We start from the raw sequence: 17,428 nt of genomic DNA, 5'->3' as shown, positions 1-17,428 counted from the left end.
GAGTGAAAGTGGAACAAGGGGTAAAAGGAAGCCTGAGAAACCTAGGGGTGGTTGGGAGTAGTAGTGGAAGAAGAAGAGTGATAGGATCCAGAGGCAGTGAGAAAAGTCTTAGCCTGGAGGTGAAGGCGGCAGAGGTCAGAATTGGTACCAGAGCCAGAAACAGAGACAGCCGGATCTGTGCACTGGAGGCAACTAGGGCCACTAGAACTAGAGCTGGAGGAAGCAGGGTCAGCTGGCTCAAGATGGCACAAGTCAAGGTTGGAACTGGATAGAGACGGAGGCAGCAGGGTTCGCAGTCTAAGGGTGGCCTGGGCTGAGATCCAAGTTGCAGTTACAGTCAGACCGTCTGCAGCCTGCAGGAGGCCATGTCCCATTCCAGAGGTGGTAGGAGCCACCTCCTGCAAGAGGTTAAAGGCCAAGCCAAAAGCAGCTGGGGCCAAGGTATAAAGACGGGTGATCTTCTGATCCTTCCTGGACAGGAGGAAGGAAAAAAGTTGGCAGTTGAAGATATGGATCCATGACAGGAAGCTGTAGCAGAGAAAGACATAGGCCTGTAGGTATCCCTGCATGGTGTTGAGGGTGGTGTATAGAATCCAGAGGGAAAAATGGTGGGAGAAGCAATCAACTGAACACAGGTACATGAAACCCTTATTGGGCCCAAATTGAGAGGGCTGGAAGTCCTAATAAAACCTTATAATGTACTTGACGCATATCTTGCTCACCGCTGACTTTTGGATGTTGAAAATATTGGAGGTTTTGATACAGTTTAAGCTAGTCAATTTATTCATGATGGCAAGAGACCTTGTATCCAAAATGGAGAAGGGAGAAGGCTGGAAAGAAAAAGGAGTGGAGGCTGCAATTTGCTATGTAATTATTTGAATAAACCAACAGTATATTAAAAATGACAGGTTCCATCACACCGTGAAAATGAATACACATGCAACAAGTTCAATTGAGTTAATGATGCTGTACAACTGCTCTCATGCCTACTTCAAAAATCAAGTTTTTTTTAGGTAGATGATTTCATACCTCTAATAGACCAACAGCAATGGACAGAGCAACCCCAGTTGATCTCAGTGGTCTTTTCCCTTGTGGTACAGGCCAAGGATCATGTTGTAGTTCTCCCAAAAGATCAGTCAAGTTCATGTCAATTTTTTGAACAGGTTGCAAAAATCTGTGGTTAAATATTTGAAGTATATTAAGCACTTCAGAACTATTACACTGCTCAATGAAGACATTAAATTCAGCTTCTCAAGTGGAGCATGAACAGATTAGTATTAAATTTTAAGTGAATGATTAGCATAAACATCAAGACATAAAGGATAAAGTGAAACTAACAAATACTTCTCAGTGAAACAAACTACTCAATGAAGCATGTGGATCAATTAGTTAAAAACTAGTGGACATAGCTTTAAAGTAATTTTGATACAGCTAATCAGGACAACAGTAAGGCAAAGCTATCATACAATGAGAAGTCATTATCTATAGCGCGCTCTGTGAAGATGGGAGAAGGGAGCTCAGTGAGTTGAATGACTTCCTTCCTTGGTGTAACAATTTGAGGATCTCGTGGCCACACATTGTTGTACATACTTACTGCAGAGAAATCATGAAGCTGAGGAGAGCTGCAGTCTATAACACGTCTATAACTTCCAACAGAAGTGATAAGAGAGACCACAGGGTTCAGGCAGTTTGTCAACACTCCAGAAGCCACCACGGTCCCAAACAACACCCACACTTACCAGCACACATCCAAGCCCCTTATCTCCATGCAGAGTAGCCACACTGCTCACCTGTGCACTCAAAAGCAGTCTTCTGCACATTTGATATTTCACTTCCTACCATGACAATAGGATCAATGTTTAGACCATTTTCCCGGTAGTGCCACATGCTACCAGTTGTCTTAATTGTAGAATGGTGGAGGGAGAGACATGGAGAGACGGGTAAGCAAATGAGTGCTCAGACTCCAGAATAGCAGTATTATAATGAATCACCATTCTGCAGGGCATCGCTTTCCAAATGGGAGGCGAATGCAGTTGTAGAAATCTGAATTATGAAGAATATTATTGAAATATATTGCACCTTTTGTTTGATTTCAGACTTTCACCTACCCTCCAGATTTCACTGGTTCTTTTCAATTGCATTAGCAATAACAAAGGTTTAATAATTCTGTTACTACAGCAGGAAATAGCAGCACTTAAGATTGATAATGGCTTCTATCTAAAAAGTTTCTATCTTATGGTTCATTCTTTTTCCTTACTGTGAAGTTAAATAATTAAGATACAACTTTACCTGTTGGATGGAGGAGGCTGCTGAACCTGAGGTCCACGCCCTGCTTGGGCACCTAATGGTTTGGTTAAGCCCAACATGTCCTGTTTAAAAAAAAGTAACTTAAAGCTATTAATGATGCATAAATACATTTCCTTCTTCCACTGCAGTGATGGTCAGCAAAACACAGTCATCAATATTCAGTTTATATTCAAATTCCCAAACAGCATGAGCTCAGTTCTTCAGGAAAAGAGTTGATACTTACTGCTAATACATGGTAATTCACAAAAAAAGTATAACTTACTTACAATTTTAATGAGAAATATTCCTTTTTCAGAATAAATCCTACTTAGTCTAATAGAATATTAAATAGAAGCTCTGCCTACTATTTTAGGTTGTATTACGCTATTTCTCACATATAGAACCAAAGAAGTTTGTTCATTACAGTTCAGCTGTATATAACCCAGAGAACTAACAGAAGCATAAATGAAGTATTTCTCTGACTCAAACACAAGCTTTTTTAACTCAGGGAGAAAACAGCTACCTATTAAACTACTACTCAACTTGGCTAGCATGCCTTTATCACCTCGTCAAAGGCATACTTACCCTTCTAAGATCAATCTCCTTAAAGTATTTTGATCAAGTGATGCTTATTTGTTCCAAATCACAATACAATACAAGGAAAATACAAGTTCCCAGAAAAATTAACACAAATTCAAAACTTGTCAGTATTTTGACTTTTTAAAAAACTTACACTAATAAAACTATGTTAGAAAAGCTGCTCATAACAACATTACACTCAGGATGTTTCAATAATTCAGAAAGCATTTTTGTTCTAGAATATTCTCACAATATACCATGTAAAAAATAAAATGCAATTATACTGATAAGAAATAAAATTCTTTAAAAAACTCTTTAAAAAAAAGGTGAGGGTATAGTTGGTTCCTGGTGATCAGCAAAACAACTTAGCTTGTTTCGAGAAGTGGATAAAATGATAGCTTTGCTTTTAAAACCAAAAGGATCATCATTAATTTATCAGCTTCAAATTCCTACCCTGGCATTAGTGCTTACCTGCAGCTGCTTTGCTGTTAGATCCTTTGTACCTCTGAAGACATAACTTTTAGATATACCCTCACAACCAAGCTCATGAACCTGTACCATTCTGCCAAATGTAATAAGACCAACCAAAGCTGTAGGTGGCAGAAGGCTCAAGGACATTTGCATGGATTCTTTCAAGGCTTGCAAATCTTCATCCTCTATGCAAGTATCCACAACATAAAGAAAGATCAAAGGCATCTGAGGGCCACGCTGTAGAGGAGAAGAAGAAATGTGCAACATTTATTCTCTAAATAAATAATGCAACAATAACAACTGCAGAAACAAGTGGTACTGACAAAGCATTGCTTTTCTTGAAAATCTATTTAACTTCAATATGATTTCAATATAATTCAGTAAAATGAATAAAATATGTCTATGCTAAGTAAAACTGTGATTCAAAAGTCTTACCTGAACCACATACTCAATTGTTGAAAATTGTGGTAGAAGCTCTGCTGGTTGGTTCATTTCAGATATCCCAGAATAGGAAGGTGGAAACTATGTAAAATATAAATAAAATATACTTAAAACAAGTACCTTAAAAGTGACATTTTAAAAAATACTTTTTTTCCTCTTATACAGAAAATGCTCTCCCTACGCATGCAAGTTTTTGACCTAATGAAGTACGCAAAAACTTTTCAAGGATAAAAAGTTCAGTATCTAAAAACTTTTTTAAATTCAAGTAATTGCCAAGCCAGTCAAATGATCTATACTAGTACTCGTATCATAAACACTGCAACACTCCATTTAAAATATTTTCATATTATACAGTATCTCAACACACCTTGTAGTGAAACACCAACAAAATGTAAACAAATAATATCTTACCTGATTTCTCTGATAGCAGAAATTACAAGCCCACAACTTTGCTTTATAATCCACCTGACTAAGAGCAACAAGAAAAAAAAATCAGTTTGCATTTTGCTTAGTTTTCTTCCATATACTTAGTAGCAGAAATAAAAATTTTCAGATTCCTCAATAACTATCACCAATTTTCTGTCCTACAGGAAATCACTTAAACAGGACATTACAGGACAGGTCTCTACAATAACCTTAACAAACCTTGATCCACCTGGCAATATTTCAGTTACGAACTAACTTTGCAAGTGTTAGAAATAGGGCCATTGGACAAAAACAGGCATCAACCATTCCACACCAAATTGCCCACTTTGTCCGTGGTGACATCGGATCGTAATGTCAAAGACTTAAAGTTATAAACTAACGAATTATCAACAGTTGCTTTAGCTTACAGAAACAATGTTCAAAAATATTAATCTACCTTTTCTCTTTATCGGTGCTTACTAACTTATATACTGCTTTTATGTTTTGCTTCCATTTCAGTTTTCAAACATTTGCAATTATTACCCCTGTTCATCTGCTTATATAAGTTGCTTTGATCCTGAAAGAAACCCACCCTTACAATTAGATTTCAGTCTTTTGCAACATTATATGCTTTCCATAATTTAAATGCTTTGCAAACAAAATGTCCAAAATATTTTAATTATGAACCATGTAACAGAATAAAATGAATTACTATTCACACTGCAGTGGGTATTTTCTTTGAGTTAGCTAATTTTCCACTGTTTATTTTATATCTTACCATAATGGATTCAAGACTGCACGGCAGGTTGCTCTACTGCAAAGTACAGGTTCATACTGAATGGGAGGTAAGTCAGGTCGCTCTTTTAATGGAGTAAACAGGGTACCCAGAGGAACAACCATTCTGGTTGCTTCCAAACGGCTTGAAGGCCAAACATTCCAGCTTAACCGAACACCATCCCGATCTTCATTTTGTTGGATGAACTCTATAAAAGTTGCCATTGTTACCTGGCAAACTTATATCTGTAAAAAGAAACAATTTAGTCTGTTTACTTTTTTTTAAAGTGTCATAATGAAAATACAAATAACTTACATTTTGAATATTATCAGAAAACACAAATCACACCACACTTATTATTTTCCCCTGCAATGTGACCCAAGTTGGTTAAGGCTTGAGCAATCAGATAATTGTCTCAAACCGCCTGATACTAATTAAAGGGTGAATCCTAAAAGAGAGTATGTAGGCCATAGATATAAATTCGTTCAGTCAGGTAAGTAGTGATACATTTAATACTGTTAAAAGTAATTTTTAGTTTTTAGTTCAAATTATACAGAATTTCTAACATATCAAACAAGAAAACTGTGCTGGACCTACCAAAAAATGCATACCAAGCTCTCACGAAGATTAATAATCTTCAATTTTTTTTCTGTTTGTAAGTTGAGAGAACAATGGCACTCAGAATAATAGACATTTCCCATCCTTTAGAATATTTAGTATTTATTTTAATGACAGGAACATGCAGATGGATCCTGATTTACCTAGCATAACAGGAACCATGTACCCATGTCACCCTGAATACTGCATGGTATCATCTTTGGCACTTTTTTTTAAAACAGAATTTCTAAACTGGTTAAATATTTTTCAGTGAACTTTGATATCTATGATAACACAGATTTAGATTATGCAATGAAGTTTTGTTTCTTCAGGGACGCTGATAAAACATGACATTCATTAATATGTTGTAAGAAATATCACCACCTCTACACACTATATTCTTCTTGAATAGTTCCTCAAGGACGAAGATGACTTAGTTCCACTCTAGTTTTCTGGGATCTGAAGTGGCTAGTGAGGGCAATGTGGGTTATTTTATAAAGAATTGCTTCCACTCTAAAAATCCTATGTAACTAAATGGAATAATCTGAAAAATTAGACTCAGGTTACTTCGTAAGAATTGTTTACTTGGCATATATCCCATAACACGTACTGCAAAGTTATCACCCGAAGCCAAAGTACATCTTACAGGTAGCACAGCTTATGATCTTATGTACTGTGCACTTAAGACAAGTGAACAAATATAAACACTCTCTTCAAGAGAACAAAAACATCAAAACAATGCTCATCTAACATCAACTTTGCTGAATTGGTCATGTTATTCAGATGCTGAAGCCAGCTGCTTATCCAAGCTCAAGTGTGACATACCTTGAAGTGATACTGTTGCATAAAACAAGCCCTGAGAACAGCAAAAGAAAAACCCACCAGCCCCATTCTGTGGATCATTCACAACTAACAGGTAAGTTGCTGGTTGAATTGGGAGTGAGGAGGCATCTCACAGGTACATGACTGAGATTTAATAACGAGCGTTAGCAGGCTTGCAGCATTTCTCCAGCAGCCCAATTGACTTTGGAGCAAAAGAGGAGGCAACTCACAGGTCCATCAGTGAGATTTAAAAAGAAGTTTTCGCAGGCTTTTGGCATTTTTCCGACAGTCCAATTAAATTGTGATTCATTAGCAAGGTGAATCAAACTAAGGCAGGGACGAATGGAGCGGCCCTTGTGTGAGTGAATCAGTGGTAGAAGGGGAAGACTTCGACTCATCAGGTTTTTGTAAGAACAGGCTTGCATGAGCTAAGTATATGGTAAGTTACTTCTTCGTTCTTCATCTATTAGTACAGAGAGCAAGGAGAATGGCTCCAGGGGCTGTGTTGTGTTCTTTGTGTGCGATGTGGGAATTCTGGGAGACCTCCAGCTTCCAGGACAACCACATCTGCACCAAGTGTACCAAGCTGCAGCTCCAGTTCCTTCGGACATACGGGGAAACTGAGGACGTGATAGATAGGAGCTACAGGGAGGTAGTCAACCCTAAGTTGCAGGAGGCATATATCTGGGTGACTGTCAGGAGAGGGAAAGGAAATGGGCAGCCAGTGCAGATCACCTCTATATCAATTCCCCTCAATAATAAGTATAACCCGTCGGGTGCTGTAGAGGGAGGAACAACCTATCAGGGGAAACCGCAGTGATTGAGTCAAGCTCTGTGGCTCTAAGGGACATGGGAGAAGCAGGCAGCAGAAGTGATAGTGGATTCCATAGTTAGAGGAGTTGACATTTTGGATCGGGTCCATGGCATTCTAAAGGGGGGAGGGTAAGCAGCCAGAAATGTTTGGTACATATTGGCAACAAAGACATAGGTAGGAAAAGGGAGGAGGTGCTGAAGAGAGAATTTAGGGAGCTAGGAAGAAAGCTGAAAAGCAGGACCTCCAAGGTAATGATCTCTGGATGGCTGAGAAATTGGTGCAGGTGACAAGGAATTCAGGTTCTTTGATCATTGGAATCTCTTCTGGGGAAGATATAACCTGAACAAAAGTGACAGGTTACGCCTGAACCCAAGGGGGAGCAATATCCTTGCAGGCAGGATTGCTGGAACAGTTGGGGAGGGTTTAAACTAATTTGACAGGGGGATGGAAACTGAGTGAGAGAGCTGAGAATGGGGTAGTTGGTTTACAAGCAGAGGCGGTGTGTAGTGAGACTGTCAGGAAGGACAGACAGATGATAGAGCAAAATTGAAGTCAGTGGGACAAGATGAAGTGTAACAAGGGCAAAATTGAAAAGGGTGATGAATACTGGACTGAAGGTATTATATTTGAATGCACACTGCATATGGAATAAGGTAGTTGATCTTGTAACGCAATTCAATTGACAGGAATGAAGTTGTGGGCATCATGGAACTGTGGCTGAAAAAAGATTATAGTTGGGAGCTTAACATCCAATGAAATACAATGTTGGAAAGTGTATGGTCATGCACTTTGGTGCAAGAAATAAACAGGCAGATTATTACTTAGATAGGGAGAGAATTCAAAATGCAGAGATGCAAAGGGACTTGGGGGTCCTTGCACATGATACCCTAAAGGTTAACCTCCAGGTTGAGTCAGTGGTGCAGAAGGCAAATGCAATGTGTCATTCATTTCTAGAGGTATAGAATATAAGAGCAGGGATATGATGTTGAGGCTAGAGTATTGGGTGCAGCTTTGGACTTCTTATTTTAGAAAGGATATACTGATATTGGGGAGGGTTCAGAGAAGATACACAAAAATGGGTTCCTAGAATGAAAAGGTTACCATATGAGGAACGTCTGGCGGCTCTTGGGCTGTATTCCCTGGAGTTCAGGAGAATGAGGGGGGGGATCTCACAGAAAAATTCCAAATGTTAAAAGGCCTGAACAGATTAGATATGGCAAAGTTATTTCCCATGGTAGGGGAGCCTAGGACAAGAGGGCACAACTTCAGGATTGAAGGACTTCCATTTGGAACAGAAATGTGGAGAAATTACTTTAGTCAGAGGGTGGTAAATCTGTGGAATTTGTTGCCATGAGCAGCTGTGGAGGCCAAGTCATTGGGTACAGTTAAGGCAGAGATAGATAGGTTCTTGATTAGCCAGGGCATCGAAGGATATGGGGAGAAGGCAGGGGAGTGGAGATGATTGGGAGAATTGGATCAGGCTAAGATTGAATGGCGGAGTAGACTCGATGGGCCAAATGGCCTACTTCTGCTCCTATATCTTATGGTCTTACAGACAGATAGGAAGAGGGGCTAGCATGGCTCTTTAGGTACAAAATGAAATCAAATCCTTAGAGAGAGATGTAGAATCCTTGTGGGGAGAGTTAAGGAACTGCAAGGGCATAAACACCCTGATATGAGTTGAATACAGGCCTCCGAACAGTAGCCAGGATATGGGCTACAAATTACAAAAGGAGATAGAACATCCATGTCAAAATGGCAATGTTACAATAGTCATGGGGGATTTCAATCTGCACGTTGATTGGGAAAATCAGGTTAGTGCTGAATTTGTAAAATGCATGCAAGATGGCTTTTTAGAGCAGCTTGTGGGTGAGCCCACTGGAGGATCAGCTGTTCTGGATTGGGTGTTTGTAATGAACCAGATTTGGTGAGGGAGCTTTCGGAGCAGCGAGCTGAACCAGTCCGTTCCTCAGCTCCAACCCCAATACCCTGACCTTTTCAAATTGCCTCAGTGCTTAAATCGCCCAAACCTCAGGTTGTTACTCACTCTCAGACACAGACTCAGGCCTCAACACCTCAATTCAACCTGTATCCAACTTTTCCAATTCAGCCTGATGCTTAAATCAACCAAATCGCGAGTCTTTCTTCACTCTCAGGCCCATGCCCCACCGCCTCACCTCACTGCGGTTCTGCCACAGTGAATTTCCTCCCAGTCCGCTCCAGCAATGGCCAAACACTGGCTCATTCCCCACTCTTGGACCCGGGTCCTGCCACTTTGATTCGGCTCATACACGCTACACCACACCAGTCCTGCACCTTCAAGACTTCAGTTTACACCCCAAAAATGCCACGGTGGTTCAAAGTATCAACCCTGAAAGGGAAGTTACAGGCTAATGATTGCAGTGATTGTTTACCAGAAAAAAGTGCGACTAATAAAGTAGTTAATAGTTTTGTCTGCCACTGACAGTAAGTCACTGTGTTTGACCAGTGCCATCTTAAACCAGATTTCTGGCACTGATATCCAGGCTACCTGGCTAACTAGTGGGATGCCAGAGAGATCAGTGATGGATCTTCAACTATTTTTCATGCACATTGATGATTGGAATGAAGAGACCCAATGTAATGTGGCTAAATTTGCTGAAGATACAAAGACAGGTGGGGTTAGCAAGTTGTGAGAAGGACACTATAAACCTACAAAAGAATACAGATAAGTTAAATAAATTGGTGAGAATTTGGCAGATGGAGTAAATAGTGGAAAATGCAAAGTTATCCACTTTGGAAGTAAGAATGAAAGGCAAATTATGAGACTACAATAAGTTCTGGGCACCTCAAGCAAGTGCAGCACAAGAAATTAAAAGGCAAGTGCACAGATAATTAGGAAAACTTATGAAATGTTAGCCTTTATTGCAAGATTCAGTAATTATAAATCTATAGGTAGTTTTGATTAACCTTACACATTGACGGTAATGTATATAGCTTTAGTCTCCATACTTAAAAATTGATAACTTAGCTCTGAAGGAAGTGAAGATTCTGAAGAGATTAATGTATGAAGCAGGGATGAGCAGATTGAGTCAATACACACTGGAGTTTAGAAAAAGTAGTAATGATCCTATACATCAGATTCTTAAAGAGATTGACAGGGTGGCTGCTTGAAGGATGTTTCAACCAGATGGATTATCTGAAACAAGGAGGCATACTTTCAGAATAAAGATTGGTTCATTTTGAAACCCTTCTCTGAAGCTGACAATTCTTTGGAATGTAGTACCCCAGAAAGTTATGGAAGTTGAATGATAGAATATAATCAAAGCAGAGACTGACATTTCTGTCACAAGGGAATGAAGGGGTACAGGAGTCAGAAGCAAAACGGTTTTGAAGCTAATACTAGATCAGCCCTGATCTTTCCAAATAGATGAGCAGGTCGAAGGGGTGATTCGAGAACTCAAGCTGAGAGACCAAAAGCCAGGGGCATTTAACATACAAGCTACATTTGAAAGGGATCACCAATTTGTTTAATATATTCAAAAATAATTAAAATAAAGTGAAAATATGTACAGTATGTTAAATAAACAATAAAGTGATTTTAATTTTGATTACTTATGTATTCACCATCATAGCGGTATTAAAGAACTGCAAGGATGACCTGGGGACTCAGATTCCACCACCTGAAGTTGGCCTGTAATTTATGGATGAGGCACAGGTACCACAAAAATTAAGGATGGAGGCCTGGTGTGGGTCAGGCATGATTCTCCCAATAAAGTTTACATACATTCAAAACTCAATTTTTTTCTACAAGTTAGAAAATACACAAAAATAATTTGATGTAACCATACTTCCACAGTATTGTAATGAGTGACATCAGAGTCACACAAAGATTGATTAGAAAGAATAACTAAAAGTGGAGAGAAAGATTCAACAGTTGCTGCCAATCGCAGGAACAAGCATATGTGCATCTGGTTTATTTCTGAATTTAATAATATTGTAGGAGTTTATTCTAACATAGAAGTGTCCATGAACCGGCCACTCATAATCCAATGACAGCCTGAAATGGCAGGAGACTAAAGTTTTGTCTCAGTTTCAAACAGACTTAGTTCTGTTCTGCAAAACATGTTTATTAGTAAATTGAAATTTCTATTCACCTGAGACTTCAAATGGAAATATCTTATTAAAAAACTGTAACCTATTGGGAATTTCCTGTTCTAAACTTGCTCTGGCCAAGAAGTATATTATTTTTTCCATGCCGCTTTTTGTTGTTTCACAGATGAGCATAAGCCAATGTCCATCCTACATTTTATGTTTTTATATCAAACATAGCAGCACAAGCCCTTATTCTTTAGCACACGTTCATTTAGTTGATTGTCAAACATTTTCCTTGAAATGTTTATAATTTGTTTTCACAAGGAATATACAGCACAAAAACAAGTCAGTCATTTCAACCCCACAAGTCAAATCCATTCAACCCTTCTGTGATCCTTCCTTATAATCCTAGCACTCTTCCACATGGCAATCTACGTTGTCTTTCAGTGTGTTTACATTATCTGCCTCAGGTAGTCTTTGTGGGAGAGTTCAATATTTTCATCATCTGCCAAATCACCTTTCTTCCAAGAGGGATTCAAATTCAATTTCAATTCAAGCTTCTTCAGTCTAATCTTGGAGCTGAAGACCCCAACCACAGATACATTCAATTAAATCTTTCTGCACCTTTCTTATCCAAAAATATGGATACAATACTCCATTTGTGACCCAAATGCAAAATTCACCAAAACTTCCCTACTTTTCTTCTCTAATGCCTTTCTGAGGCCTGGAATCCTGTCCAAGTAAAAACTGTTTTGTCACTGTCATATATTTCTGAATCATACTAAATATACAAATGTGCACATTTTTTAAAAACCTTTTAGTCTATATTATCTTTCTTCCTTATCTACCAAAACGTATCAATCCTCACTTCCCTGCATTAATGGCAATCTTGATATAATCACAATGCATGGAATGATCTATCTAAATAGCATACAAACAAAAGCTTTTCACTGTAACAATAAACCAGTTTCTGTTGCATTCCTATCCTCCTTAATGCTTTCAACTTCTGCACCATAAGTAACTTTAGAAATCCTGCTCTTATCCACTTCCAAGCTGTTATCATAAAAGTAAAAGTCAGTATTCCCAGCACAGATCCCACTATCCAAACTAAAGCCAAATTTAGCTTTATTTACCAGTCTTCTATATGACCCATTCTGACCTATGGTCCAACACTTGCATCTAGATCAGAAATTCCCACCCTCTTTTATGCCATGACCCCTGCCACTAACCGAGGGGACCAAGGACCCCAGGCTGGCAAACCCTGATTTAAATTCTTTTGCTTTGGAATTCAGGGCATTATGATTTTTAAATAAATTAACTTACACAATTACATGTAGTCAAAAATTTATTTACAAATTATACATCTGTTGTCCACCTTATTTAAAAATCCACATTTTCTATCCCTCCTAGTTTCACAAAGTCTGCAAATAAAGAAATAAAGGCAATGTATTCATAGTTAGAATGTCAGAAGTAGAAACAAGAGTAGGCCAGTAGGCCATTTGGCCTGATGAGCCTGTTGTGACATTGAATAAAATCATGGCTGATCTAGTGTTGGTCTCATCTCCACCTACCTGCATTTTCATCATAACCCCCAATTCTCCTGCTATGCAAAAATCTATTAACTGTGTCTTAAAATATATTTAATAAGGTAGCTTCTGCTGCTTCTCTGGCCAGAAAATTTCACTATTCACTGCTCTCTAAGAAAAGCAGTTTCTCATCTCTATCCAAATTTTAATCCCCCAAATCTTGAGACTATATCCGTTATTACTAGTCTTACCAACCAGTAGAAAAAACTTTACTGCCTCTACCTTATATATTCCTTTCCTAATGTTTATGTTTCTATAAAAATCCATTTGGCTTCTTCATAACCTTCTGCACTTGCAAACCAACCTTATACTGACAATGAAAGCTCTAAGGAGCTGAACGATGAGTTCATCTAGGTACAAATTAGGAATAGTAAACAGAAAAAAAGTCACCAGTGGGAGTTACCTATACGTTACTGAATAATAACATCATGGCAGCATGGGCAATAAAACAAGACATAACCCAATTAATCTGATGCATGTAAGAGTCTATAGGTCACTGAATAATGACACAGTGGCCTGGGCAATAAACCAAGAAATAACCTGATTCATGTAGGAGTGGAACAACATGTCATGGGGAATTTAACTTGCACATAGATTGGGTGAAATTGTTCAAAGCAGTCATGAGGGCTTCATAGGATGTATCCATGTTAGCTTTTTTGAACAACTGTTAATGAACCTACAAGGAAAAATGCTACCTGGCCCTGTGCAATGATACAGGTAAAAGTAATGATCTTGTAGTTACAGATCCTCGTGTAAAGAGCGATCACAGCAAGTCTGAATTTCTCATAAAAATGGATGGTTCAACAGTTTGATCTAAAAGCAGTATATTATGTCTAAACAAGGGAGTCTACAATGAGATGAGGAAGAAGTTGGCCAGCACAGACTGGCAACACAGGCTATGTGGAGGGACAGTTGAGAAACAGTGGAATACTTTTAAAGAAGTTTTTCACCATACTCAACAAAGGTATATTCCAGTTAAAAGCTAGGACACGAAGGATGGAAGGAGCCAGCCTCAAATAACTAAGGAAATAAAAGAAGGCATCAAGCTCAGAGCTCATCTATTCAGTCGCCAAAAGTTGTGGGAAACTGAAAAACTGGGAAAGCTTCAAAAGGCAACAAAGAACCACTAAACAAACAATAAGGAAAGGGAAGATAGATTATGAAAAACTTGCATAAAATACAAAAACAGATAGCAAAAACTTTTATAATTATATAAAGTAAATAAATGCGTTGTGTCCTTCAGCAAGGCAATTAACCACACATTGCTCCAGTCCACCCAGTTGAAAATGTGTACCGGCAAAATGCTGGGGGTTAACCTCGCAATAGACTGGCGTCCTATCCAGGTGGGGGGTGGGGAGTCTCATACTCATAGTCACTTCACGCCACGGAAACTGGCATAAGCACCGGCCCGATGAGCCTATAAGGCTCAAGACAGACTTTAACTTTTAAAGTAAATGTAGGTTCCTTGGAAGATGAGAAGGGGGAATTAATACTGGGTAACGTGGAAATGGCTGAGACCTTGAACAACTATTTTATATCAGTCTTCACTGTGGAGGACATATCCAACACACCAAAGAAAGATGTCATGGATGCGATGGAAGTGAGGAACTTGATACAAACTTGTCACCAAAGAGGTAGTGATGAGAAAACCAGTGGGCCTATAGGTAGACAAGTCCCTTGGTCCTGATGCAATGCACCCCAGGACACTGAAATATATATAGCAACATTTATTGTAAAAACATCTGAGAATTCATCAAAATTCTCTAGACTCTGAGAAGATCCTGGTAGATTTGAAGACAGCAATTGTGACAAAAGGATGTAGGCAAAAGGTGGGTAACTATACACCAGTTAGCTTAATGTCCACAGTAATGGCGAGACATCTGGATAGAAATGGTTCCATCAGACAGACACAGAATGGATTCATGAAGGGGAGATCTGCTTGACAAATTTCCTGGAGGTCTTTGAGGATATAAGGAGTGCAGTGGACAGAGGGGAACAGGTGGATGTTGTACACTGGATTTTCAGAAGGCATTCGATAAGTTGCAGCAAGAAACATTTATCCATAAGGCTGCAAGAAGCATTGGTGGGGGGGGGAGGGGGGTAATGTATTAGCATGGACAGAGGATTAGTTAGCCAACAGAAGACAGAGAATTGGGATAAATCGTTGTTTCTCTGCTTGGCAGTCAGTGGTGAGTGGAGTGCTGCAGAAGTCGCTGCTGGGCCCACAATTGTTCATGATGGACCTTAACTATTTAGAAAAGGGGACTAAGCTTAGCGTATCTAAGTTTGTTGATGACACTAAATTGAGCGGAAAAGCAAATTGTGCAGACAATGCAGAGTTTGCAAAGAGATATAGATAGGTTAAGTGATGGGCAAGGATCTGGTAGACAAAAGGGAAAATAAAAGATCAGATTGTTATTACAACTGAGGTCCTACTTTTTATCCCCAAGCTCCCTAAATTCAGCTTGTAGGACTTTTTCACTCCTTTTTCTTTAATCATTGGTACCTACACGCATTGTGACAAAATGGCCATTCACCCTCACCTTCCAAAACACCCTGCAGCCACTCTTGAGACATCCCTCACCCTCGCATCTGTGAGGCAACACACCAATACTTCCTTTACCATGTAATCCGCTACCATGATAGCTCTGCTACTCGAGCAAGTAACGAAACTCACTTCTTTTCAATTTTACACTCTCGCTGCAAGTCCTAACTCCTGCAAGTGAAGATCTTAAACAGCAGTATGATGTGAAACTCTCAAACAATAGTTCCAAGACTGAGCTGATGATTACCCACTTCTGCATCTCTAAAGATGTATGCTTTATCATTGTTTTCCTTCTTTAGGGCAGCTTGTTGTTCCCTCTGCTGACTCTACCAGCTCTCAACCTATTATGTGGCACTTTATCAAAATGCCTTTTGGAAGTCTTGATAGATTACATCCATTCCCTCTTGAGATCTTTTCAAAGCTTCGGCAAGATTACTCAATCTTCTTCACTGAAATCCATGTTTCTTTGTCCTTCACAAAAATAAACTTTAGTATTTCTTTTTTTCTGTAGAATTCCATAAATTTTCTTATTATTGCCAACACTCTTGACTGGAATTTGGTTGTCTAGACATGTTCTGTTTCTTAAATAGAAGTAGTAATAAAACACCAGACCTTCCTCTTATCTTGGTGAATTATTAAGAATGTATAGTATTGCATTTGCTATCTCATCCCTTTTTGTTGTTAAACCAGGACCCTTGCCTAAAATAGAATATAATAGCATTGGACAAAGTCCAAAGGAAACTCAGCAGGCTAATTCCTGCAATGTCCGAGTTGTCCAGTCAAGAGGGGCTAGAAGTTTGGGTCTGTATTCCTTTTGAGTTTAGAACAATGAGGGATGGCCATATTCAAACTCATAAGATAGAAGTTGAGATGTTTTCACTAGTGGGAGAGCTACAAACAAGAGGATACAGCTGAAAAAATAAGGTGTCAGTCACAAAATTTCTTCTCTCAAAGGATGGTAAATCCTTGAAATTTTGTCTCCAAGGGTGGTGGAGGCCACATCATTAGATATATTTAAAGTGGAGAAGAACAAATATTTGAAAGTTTGAAGAATTGAAGGTCATATACCCTATCATTTATGTTTCTGTGGAAAGATTATTTTTTCATGTTCCTTGAAAAATTAGTATACAATACTAATTCCTCTAGGCCAACCCAACTAACTTTCCTTCCAATGCATTTTAATGTAATCTTGTTACTATTTTCTCCATTATCTATTCCTTTCCTTACCCTCTATTTTTCCCTTTTACATTCAACCAAACATGATGTCACATTATACTTAATTTATTTTTCTGAAAAACAAGAAATAGTCCAGAAGTTCGCAAGGGATCGAGTAAGATAGCCTTTTGGATGCAAAACTGGCTTAGTAGAAGACATTAGTGGGTGATAATGGAGGCCTATCTTTACACTGGAGTGCTGGATCTTCAGTCATTTGCATGTATGTTAATGATTTGCTGGGAATGGTAGTGGCATGATCAGTAAGTTTGCATGGCGGACAGTTAAGAAGATTGTCCAGCATTACGAATCAAGATCAACTAGAAAAGTGAGCAGTGGAATTTGAACTCAGATATGTGAGAAGTAATAAATTTTGTCAAACTAAGGAAGGGCAGGCACAGTAAATGACAGGGTCCTGGGGAGTGTTGTTCAACAGACATCTAAAAACACAAATACACAACTCCCCATAGGTAGCAATGCAGGTAAAAGGGTGGATGAAGGCAAATGGCATACTTATCTTCATCGGGTGGGACATTCAGTACAAAATTTGGTATATCGGGTTTCTGGTGACGACATTGTTGAGAATGGCAGCTTAAGTCACTAGCTCCTCCGGAAAAACGCCTATTAAGCCCTGTTAACCCATCAAATATAGTATTTTACAAAAAATATTTGAAGTGAAAAGAGGGGCAAGAAAGGGGAAAAAGAATGGAAATTTTAAAAAGCGACATTGCGGAGCCTGCGGCCAAGAGGAGTGCAGCAAGCGGCTCTCCTACCCGCTTATGTCAGGGATGTCCTCTATTGTCAAAATGAATCCAAACTCA

General features: G+C 38.9%; 1 protein-coding gene across 1 annotated transcript in view; it reads right to left on the bottom strand.

Moving 5' to 3' along the window:
* The window catches only part of sec23a (Sec23 homolog A, coat complex II component), an 88,643-nt gene that overhangs the window by 65,053 nt on the left and 6,162 nt on the right, over positions 1-17,428 (bottom strand). The window contains exons 2-7 of the mRNA XM_059956536.1: positions 4,961-5,202; positions 4,189-4,246; positions 3,772-3,858; positions 3,337-3,573; positions 2,290-2,369; positions 1,030-1,174 (exon numbers count right to left, since the gene is read on the bottom strand). Of these exons, the coding sequence (XP_059812519.1) occupies positions 1,030-1,174; positions 2,290-2,369; positions 3,337-3,573; positions 3,772-3,858; positions 4,189-4,246; positions 4,961-5,181 (828 nt within the window). The 5' untranslated portion in view covers positions 5,182-5,202. The remainder of the gene's footprint in view (positions 1-1,029; positions 1,175-2,289; positions 2,370-3,336; positions 3,574-3,771; positions 3,859-4,188; positions 4,247-4,960; positions 5,203-17,428) is intronic.

This window comes from Hypanus sabinus, chromosome 2 (genome assembly GCF_030144855.1).
Source record: "Hypanus sabinus isolate sHypSab1 chromosome 2, sHypSab1.hap1, whole genome shotgun sequence".
In the NCBI taxonomy this organism is placed as follows: Eukaryota; Metazoa; Chordata; class Chondrichthyes; order Myliobatiformes; family Dasyatidae; genus Hypanus; species Hypanus sabinus.
Note: the sequence above shows the minus strand (reverse complement) of the source record. Positions and strands in the feature narration are given on the sequence as shown.